Source organism: Zootoca vivipara, chromosome 1, assembly GCF_965207765.1.
Source record: "Zootoca vivipara chromosome 1, rZooViv2.hap1.1, whole genome shotgun sequence".
Lineage (NCBI taxonomy): Eukaryota > Metazoa > Chordata > Lepidosauria > Squamata > Lacertidae > Zootoca > Zootoca vivipara.
In genome coordinates this window covers 7,091,520-7,101,050 of record NC_142582.1, presented here as the reverse complement: position 1 = coordinate 7,101,050, position 9,531 = coordinate 7,091,520, and the positions used below count along the sequence as shown (strand labels likewise).

The window sequence follows — 9,531 nt, the reverse complement described above, 5'->3', positions numbered from 1 at the left end:
GGCAGAAGCTGCGCGGGTTTCCATGGCGACGCAGCCCGCTCACCTCGAGGGACTGTTAGGCCTCGCCCTTCCCTCACATGCGGGAGGCAGGCAAGCGGACCAAGGGCTGCCGGTGGAACAAAGCGGCCGCGCAGAGCGGCTCTTAAGAGCGCACAAACGACAACAACACGTTTTTATTTACTTTGTTCCTTTTAAAATTTAGGACAGGAAACGCCCCAGCCCCTCCAGGAAATCCGGACGCCGTAGTTCGTGGAAGGTGAAGGGGGCGGAGTCAACGCAGCGGCCGACGGAAGAGCCAATCCCGTCGCTTGGAGCGGATCACATGATAAACTCCAAACCCAAACGCGGTTTTTGCTTACAGCGCTGAGCGCAGAACGTTGCGAATAAATTAGATATTAGAAGAAAGGAAAGGAGAGAGAAAGAGCAAAAGCGGACTTTCTTTATCCAGGGCATCAAGGGGTACGGCAACCCTAGCGAATCTTTGTTGCTGTTGTTTTCTTTCAAAATGAAGTACTGTACTAACTAAAGTCCCGCTTTTCGGAGGAGGCTGAGGCCACTTGGAGGATTGTACAGGGTTGCCTGAGCAAGGGTTATATTAAAAAAATATATTGAATGAATACTGGTAAGTATGTTTTCCCTATAATTTAATGGTTATGCTTCGGGGGCGGGGGGGGATGTATATATATATGCATGTACAACACTGCCACCTTAGCCTTAAGTCCTTTGCTTCCTCAGCCACTTTTCTTTGGCTTTATTCTGTTTAAAAATGCACTTATTATTTATTAAACCTATGGGGCAACCTTCACCCGAAGACCCCGAAGGGCAGTTCACAACAGAAAAATACAGGATACAAAACACATAAAACACAAACAAGCCAGTAACCCCCCTCCCACAAACACATTTCAAAAGCCAAATGCCTGGTTGAAGGGAAACGTTTTAACCTGTCACCTGTCGCAAAAAATGTATTAGATACCGTTCTGGATTATGGAATGAAACAACATAAATCTGTGCAAGAGAATACAGTTAATATAAGCAGTATAATGAGAATGATTGGAAGTTATAGATTTTAATTTGTTAGTTGATTGTAATATGTCGTATGTTTCATGTTATTTTTATTTAATTTGTTGTTTATTGTATTGTTTTTGTGTTGTATGATTTGTTATGTATATATGTTTGTATGGGAAATTAATAAATATTTATTTTAAAAAAAGATGTGGCATTGTGTCAGTGTGATAGCAAGGGAGAAACTGTTCTGACAGCCATTTCTTAATTATTAATACCATTACTATTACTACTACTACTACTATTAATGTATTATGTTTATATTGTGCACAGTAACCAGGCTAATGTGTATTGTTCTCACCACCCTTTTAAGTCTCAAGGCAACCCTGTGAGGTAGGCTGCACTGGGAGATGATGGCCTGCCCAATGTCTTGCCCCCCCCCCGGAACCTCATGGAGGAATGAGGTTCTGAACGTGATTTTCCCTAGAACTGTTTTGACACTTCAACTGCTACCCCACTTTCAGTCTGCTTCTGAAAGATACGGTAATGATGGTAGAGTATCTTGTAAATATAAAGGATGATAATGGCAGACTTTTCTTTTTCTGAACAACTGGCAGGACTGCCTGAAAAATGTTACTTCAGGCACTAGAAGAAACATCCATTTCCTTCACAAGTGGAGTCAGGGAACGGATGAAGGAAAAGAAAAATGGTGCTATGAAGACGGCAAAGCTGAATGCTTCTCTTGCATCAAAGATCAAAACAAAAACAATAAGTAAGTGGCAGTATTTAAAAATAATTTGTTATGCTTGAGCTCTGGCGACCTGGACTATTCTATTGGGGTGAGTTATAAGACAAGAGTTGCTGAGCTTTTACAGCCTAAGTGAATGTGACTAAAATGGTCATCAAACTCATGCATACATACCACACTTACATACAGAATCAGAATTGTAGAGAGTCCTCAGTCTAGTCCAACCCCCTGCAATGCAGGAATCTCAGCTAAAGCATCCATGATAGATGGCAATCCAACTCCTGCTGAAAAACCTCCAACAGGTTGGCGCTCTCTCTCTCTCACACACACACACAAAAACAAACAAACAAACAAACACAGATGCACACTCATCCCTGTCAGCAATGGGCCGAGGCAAGAGGTTTAAATCCATCACATGGCTGGACTATGGGGCGATTTCCCCATCACAGAGCTGAGCTTACATGCTAGAAAGGTTTAATCTTCAACCGCAAGCACAGCCAATATAGGGCATTATCAGAACAAAAGCCTTATAGGACCTATTCCCCCCCCCCACACACCTGTTCCGCACAGCAAAACCACAGATGGTGCAGCTTGAGTTGGTTATACAGATGGAGTGCTGTGTATTTGCATGAGTCTGGTTCAGGGAATGCCAGCCTTGATGCTGGTGCATATCCCTGCAATGTGGAGAAACACTAGGTTTTTGTAAATTGAGGGAGGAGGAGAGAAGATGATAACCCTGGTGTTAGCAGGATTGGGGAAGATTTGACCACTCAAGAAAAAATGGCACAGGAAGTGATTTATCAGTATCACCACTGGCCCTAGCTGTGTTTTCAGTCCCAGTGAAGTGGCATTTGACAGTTCCACTTTTTGTGTGTTCTTTGAAAAAGATGTCTGATTTATGGCACAGGTCTTACGGCTCTAAACAGCAGCATAATCATAGTGATTGAAACTGCCTTTGTTCAACCATGCCAAGCCACTGCTGATTGCCAAGGGGGAGACAAGTAAGAATTTGGTTCATAATATACAGCATAAGTCTGTGGCAGGGTACACAGGTTTCATAAGTTGATTGGAGTTTACCTACCAATTTTGGCTGCCGACTTCTGTTGTTCTTGTCTTGATAAGGCAAAGCTTTGGAAAGGGTTGGCCAGTAAAGCTAACAAAACCCACCCATTTCTCTCTCTCTCCCTCTTTTGAAAAATGCAGATAACTCCTCTATAATTAAGTTCTCCCTAAAACAGAACAACAAAGCATTGGCTTTGGCTCTCAATGCTGCAAAGGGAGCTAGTCAAAGACTAATTGCTGAGAAGATGCTACTGCAGAAAGAAGTGGAGTTGTGTCACTTTGAAAATGCTTCCCTGCGCCGAAAGCTCTTCTCTGTGGTACGGTATTTGCAGCCATGTTCTTTGTCTCTGTGGTAACTGGAGCCTTTTCTTCAATGGTGCTTAAACCAGGGGTGAAACTAGGCTTTATTTCACCCGGGTCAAAGACCTAGTTTGGCACACCCACCCAACTATTAGCATTTTGGAAGGGTGTAACGAGGAATTGGGTGTCTTGAGTCACAGAAGGCTGGATTAGGGAACCTTGGTCAAGGGTATCCACGCATTGGCATGGTATATCCTATAAATGCTTGATAAGGTCCATGAGAACCAAAGTCATAAGAAACGAGAGGCAACTGTAGAGAAACATATTTTGTTAAATTTTGGAAGCTCTTGTTACTAATTTATGGATCAAGATTCATGGATTAATTAATAGATCAACATGCTTTACAACACAGAGATAAAATCATATTTAAAACTATTAAAAACCCATGGGGAAATTATTAGGAATGTTATTTAGGTTAATTTGTATACTGCTCCTCTTCCAAAGAGCTCAGGGCACTTCACAGCATTAAAATTCAAAATGAAAACACAAAATGCATAATAAAAACAAGAACATTATTCTAACTGCTTCTGTAAAGAGTCTTCAACCTAAGCTTTCCAGTGCTTATTAGGCCTGGTTTGCTTGTTTTTTATTTAAACTCGATAGGTTTAAAAAAGTTAACCTTTTTTGTTTATATGCAGAACAAATCTATTAATGAACTGCAGCAATATATGAATAGCCACTTGCAAATAGCAATCAAGCTGAGCAGACCTCAGGATGAAGAGGATGAAGCTGCATTGGCACCTGATCTGGACACGCCTTTTGGTGGTATAAAAGAGCTTTTAACATATAATTACTTTGGCTGTATGCGGCAGACATCTGGCAGGCAACCCCAATAACCTTCAAACATCTATTGAAAACCTTTTTATGCTGACAAATCTATTTGTTGAATTTCTTTTTAGGTGAGCCACTCACTCTTGTGGTGATTTTGCATTGTTTTACGCTTTTTATTTTGTGCACCTCCTTGATATATTATGCGAGTGGTCGTATATAAATACATCCATAAATTAAACATAGCACCCCCTGTATGAGTGAGACACACATGTAACTGGAAAGCCATATGCTTGGGACGGCCACAGCTGTGGTCTTGGGAGTAAGCCTACTCAGTGGGATTTACTTCTGAGTAACCATGTATAAGATCAGGCTGCACATTTTATTCATGGCCTGAGCTTACGTGGCGCTGAGGTTCTCTCTTCCTTCTATCTACAGATGTGGTACAGAATCATCGGGGAACTGTTTCCAGTTACTCCTGGCTCAACCTGACCCTGAAACTGCCCATATTCTGTACTCAGTGGTGCAAGATGGGAATCTGCGTCACTTATGTATTTATTTACTGTGCTGTTGGGTGTTGGCAGTATACCAGTCAGGAATCCACAATTCTGTTCCTTTTCAGTACTGAGCAATAGGTTCAGTGTGCATCATGCTTAATTATTCTCTTACAATCCTGTGAGCATTTGGGGGAAGAAAGAGGAGCCAAATTTCTATAACTTTGTCTTTAGGGTTTGTTAGGGTCCCAAGAGATGGTCCTTAAGTTAAAGTCAGTTGTGGGCTGTGGATAAGGAATGGCAAGCAGATTTGGCCAAGACTACATCGTGGAGGTCTGGATGGAAAACCACCTATTGCATCAGACTATGTTACACTAAATGTAGGCAACAATAAAAGGCATAGCTTTGCCTGTCTTCAGTACCAAATACCATTTTTCCTAAGCAGGCAAACTTTTTTTTTTCTGATGAGGGAATTATATGTCAGCTGGCAGAAGAGCTGAAGGTAGAGCTGAGTGGGGGCAAAGTGAAAAGTAGGCAGGGCTGCTTACCCCTTTTTCACTTAATGCTGCTGCCACCTTCCTTCTTCTCACCCCCCCTTCACGCAATGGGACCCACAGCTTGTTTTTGCCTGAGGTTTGATCAGATCACTTGCAGTGGGCTTTTGGAGTTAGGTCTAGAGTTGTATAAAATAATCCCTTGCTGTTTGGTGTGTGCTTTAAAGAATAGCAAAGACTTCATGAAGTGCCATTTGACGGCTGCCACCGAAAAGCTTTTGTAATTACAGAATGGGCATAGACGTCAAAACACACACACACACACGGAAACAATTGTATGCACACTTATGTGGGTTAAAAAGCTGGCTTGTTGAAGCTAACTAGATTCACCACTAACTACAATTCCTGGTTCAGACAAAATGGGAAACCACAATTAACAGAAAATGGAAACAAATTCTTCTGAACTCCTCGGTTGTGTGAGGGAAATGAAAAATGCACGAGTCCAGGAAGCAGCTAGGCTCATTTGCATACTAAACATTGCCATTGTTTAGTATAATGTCTGAATATTGATTGTGGGGTGTGGCACGCAATGTGAAAGGGGGGGTGTTGCTTTAAAGCCCTATTTGTGGGCTCCCTGGAAGCACCTGTCTGGTCTCTGTTGGAAATGAGATGGACCCTTGGTTAGACTGAGAACTATTTTTCTTGTTTTCTTACTGCACAAGCTTAATGGAATGTTAATGTTTTTTTTAAAAAAAAGCAAGTTTGTGTTCACCTACTAAATTAAGCTATTTGCCATTGTAGAAAACCTTTTGAGAACACCACGATGTCCCAGGAGCTGCCTGCAGTCCGTCCTGAGTAACAGTTCAGCTCTGCGGCACTGCGAGGCGACTACAGCACCATTCAGTGGTAGCGTGTTGTTATTAGGTGGTCACGTGACTCAGAGGAAGAAGCGCAGCTCATCAGCTGCACCTGGAGGTGATTCTCAAAAGAAGTCATCAGATACGCTTCAGTGGACAAAGGAATCGGAGCAGGTTGTTAAAGAGTATATTGAAGTCGGTCAGGTTGGTGAGCGTTTGGCACCGGACACCAATAATAAAAGCTATGAGATGATCAAAGCCAATGAAACCACAGCTGTAAAAAAAGTGAGTATGGGGAATGCGCACAGGAGCTCTTCTGCTTTCAGGCAGCTGAAAGGACACTTGGATAATGATAACAGTGGAAGGAGGAGTACTTTTGTGGTAGTACCATACAAAACCTCCGAATCGAACAATAGCGTGATGACAATTCCTGAGCCTGCACGTCACACTGAAGAGTCAAGTCAAGTCGATTCTCTGGAAGAAAGACTGCCACTGAACAGCTGCGGTCAGAAGGAGGCAGATAGTACCCAGCACCGTGATAAAGGCAGAAGTTGCAGGCTGACATGTGTAGTGCACCAGACTATTCCAAAGCAGGTAGATGACTGCAACACTTTGACTCGGGAAATTGAAAAAAGAACATTCTTGGAAAAAATGAAGAATTCAGAAAGTCAGTTCCAAAATCCAGATACTATCTCATTAAGCAATAAACTACAAGATAAAAAGAGCAGTGCCTGCAATGTGAAACATACTCCCCAGTGTTCTGATAAAAACAGGGATTGCAGAAGGACCTATGTAGTGGATCAGACTTCTCTAAGCAATGTAGATGAACGCAGTGCTTTGATCCAGGAAACAAAAAAAAGAACATTCTTGGAAAAAATGAAGAATCTAGAAAGTCAGTTCCAAAGTGTAGAGTCTAGCTCTATATTAGATGGAAAAAGCTATGCCTGCAATGTGAAGCATACTCCCCCATGTTCTGATAAAACCAGGAGTTGTAGAAGGACCTCTGTGTTAGAGCCAGGTCCTTTAGATTATCAGAACAATTGTGCTCCCATTGCACATGAAGGAAATGCACCCTCGGAAAACTTAGAGGATCGAGGAATTGTGTTCCGAAGTCCGGAGTTTAGCTTGTTAAGCAACAAAGCACCACTGCATGCTCTTGCTACAAAACAGTCGATTGGTTTCCAAAAGCAGATTCCTGGCGAAGAAGCAACACTGGATCTGAATGTGAAGCATAAAAAGCCCAGGAAGAAGACCCAGGAAATTTGTTTACAACAGGAGATCAATGAGATGGAGCTACTGCAGCCTCAAGAAACCAAGGCTAAAGGAGGCCACAAACACAAAACAGTTAAAGCGGGCAAGGATAATGCAGGGATCGAACATGGGGAAACGGACATGGGTCTGAGTGCTCAAAGAGTCAATAAAAGGAAGAGAAAGAATTTGAGTCTCACTTCTCAATCGACAAGTCAAGCAGATGCAACCCCCGTTTTCTCTCCAGGAAATGCGCGTTCTGCATTTCGAGGTTCATTGACTGGTGATGCTCCTCCTAACAGTGACTGTAGGAACTCTGCTAACACAGTCCCAAAGGTTCAGGGTTCCTCGACTATTGAGAACATTTCTTCTTCAAGCAAAACAAAGAGTGGCTCCTCAGACAAGAAATCTTGGGGTGTCAACAGTCCTGTGGTTCCCTGGAAGAAAGACTTCACCCTGAAGTTAAACAAGAGAGCACACACGGTAAATGATATGTCAAAAGAGAATGTTGCTTCTGTTTTTGCCCTTCAGAACTCAGAGGAACGTGAAATCACTTCAGCAGATCAGGTAGGATGTCTGTCTCTCCACGTTTCAGGTTCCAGGACTCTGCAAGATTCCTTCCATAAGGATCTTCCTAAGGCTTCACCTCTGGCTGATTCTGTGGCTGTATGTCCCAAAACTCCTGAGTCTTCTGCAGTTGGTCTTTCTAAGACCACCTTACCTCGTTCTTGTAGTTCTGTTCAGTTACATTATGCACTTCAAAATCAGGTGCCCAAAGTCTCAACAGCCTTAAAAAATGATTCAAAGCAAGTGGCTTCTGGCAGATGTGAGAAAAAGACAGCACATGCAATTCCTGAAACCTTGCAAAACACAGCACAAGGAAAAGGTGAGTGATGAAAAGGGGCTGTTGATGTTCAATAGGTGAATTGCGGTGGGGGGCATGAAGCCCTCCATCTAAATCTCAGCATTCACCTCTTTCTGTGTGCAAATCTCTGCACTCCTATTGGGTTCGCTTGATTAAGCTAATCTGCAGGTCCGGTTTTCTCTCCCAACCAGCCCAGAGCTTTTATTGCTCGGCACCTAAAATGAAAGCTAGACTGCAGTACAGTATAGTGGCAGCTCACTGTGAGAAAGCTCAGGAAAGCAAATGGCCTATGGTTGGATGGAAGTTTGCCCTATACATGTGCTAGACTTTTGTCAATGCAAAAAGTAAAGAAACAGGTGGTTTTTTACTTGTTTTCTTCGCCATGATTGGAGGGGGATGGAAGTCCAGCTAAGAAACCTGGTAGCTGCTTTGTGCTCCCTTACAATATCCATAAATTGCCCAAAGCCAAGAATCAAAGATGCAAGCAAAGGATAGTGTGCTGGTTTTTTCTCCTGCTTTTTAAGCTTGCGTGAAGGGGGTGTTTCTTGAACATTATTAGGTATTAAGGCCATGTCCACAAAGGAGCTTCCTTTGCTGCTGTGCTTGTGCTTTAAGCAGAAGAGGAGAAGTATGGGAAGCAATATTTATGTTAAAGAGGTGTCCTGGAATCCAGGGATGTTTTGCACAAGTTGCATGTGTGCTGCATATGTGAATATCTGAATGATACCTTGTTTAGGAAATAAACCTGCACCTTTGGGAACAGGAGAACATTAGTAACCACTTGCTGTTGGGAACCATGTGGAATTTAAACTACTGCTTTTAAAATAAAACCCAATTTGGTAGCCAATCAGGCATAACATTTAACTCTCAATTGACTGGATATTCTGAGTTTATTTATTTTTAATAGGTTTAACATGGAGTCCCAGTGTAGCTTAAGCAGTGATCAATTCCTGACTCTTCACAGAGGACAAGGTCCTGCAAGATTCGACCAATTCTATCCCTCTGGAATCACCTCCAACACGGCCAAGAAGACAGACAAAAGAAGTTTGCTATGCACTGCCCAAGATCAACATGTGAGTATTCTGTTTGATGCCAAGTGCCCTTTTATAAGAGAGGGAGTTGAAATACAGTTCATGGGAATCCTGTGGTATCTGCAGCCTGAAACCTTGACTGTCTTGCTGGGGGTGCTGTTTTCCGGAATATAAAAATCAAAAAACAGTCTGTGTACAACAAATTATATTGCTCCTCTCCCTTCTCTGCTGCAGCAAACTGAGGCGTGGTGACCCATTTACATATTCTATCTACCCCGGGTCCCCTGTGTACAACACTAAAAGAAAGAGGTTGACCAGAGGATCTGGAAAGTCCAAGAAAACCTAAAAAGAGGAAATCAACCCTGTTGCAAATTCAAGGTTTTTAGTAGGAAACAAGTTTGTTACTGTTTTTCAGAAATAAAACATCCCCCCCCTAAAAAAAAGTTCAATTGGATGTTTGAAAGCCTGTCAGAACTCCAGGAATGTAGAACGTTTAACATTTTATTGAGTTGCAGATCATCTCATTCCAGACAATATAGGACTATTACCTTGCATAAAAGTGTCGAAAGCGGAGTTCCAGCGAAGACATGACCCCATTTAAA

At 42.4% G+C, this 9,531-nt stretch overlaps 1 protein-coding gene across 2 annotated transcripts; it reads left to right on the top strand.

Moving 5' to 3' along the window:
• The first annotated feature begins 22 nt into the window (after nt 1-22).
• LOC118084925 (uncharacterized) lies at nt 23-9,372 on the top strand. 2 transcript variants are annotated; one of them, XM_035115108.3, is made up of 7 exons: nt 23-622; nt 1,620-1,774; nt 2,954-3,129; nt 3,811-3,937; nt 5,730-7,919; nt 8,863-8,971; nt 9,164-9,372. In XM_035115108.3, exons 2-7 carry the CDS (start codon nt 1,633-1,635, stop codon nt 9,273-9,275), a joined length of 2,856 nt encoding a protein of 951 aa, XP_034970999.2. In that variant the 5' UTR covers nt 23-622; nt 1,620-1,632; the 3' UTR covers nt 9,276-9,372. The 2 variants fall into 2 exon arrangements, with proteins under 2 accessions (XP_034970999.2, XP_088525749.1); XM_088669623.1 differs by having other exon boundaries at nt 97-622; nt 5,730-6,070.
• The last annotated feature ends 159 nt before the right edge of the window (nt 9,373-9,531 follow it).

What these genes read in the sequence shown, in the direction of transcription:
- LOC118084925 (XM_035115108.3), top strand. Translation starts at nt 1,633, where the DNA reads ATGTTACTTCAGGCACTAGAAGAAACATCCATTTCCTTCACAAGTGGA. An exon ending in TCTGGACACGCCTTTTGGTG is followed by an intron (nt 3,938 to 5,729) that starts GTATAAAAGAGC and finishes TTGCCATTGTAG; the next exon opens with AAAACCTTTTGAGAACACCA. An exon ending in GCACTGCCCAAGATCAACAT is followed by an intron (nt 8,972 to 9,163) that starts GTGAGTATTCTG and finishes TCTCTGCTGCAG; the next exon opens with CAAACTGAGGCGTGGTGACC.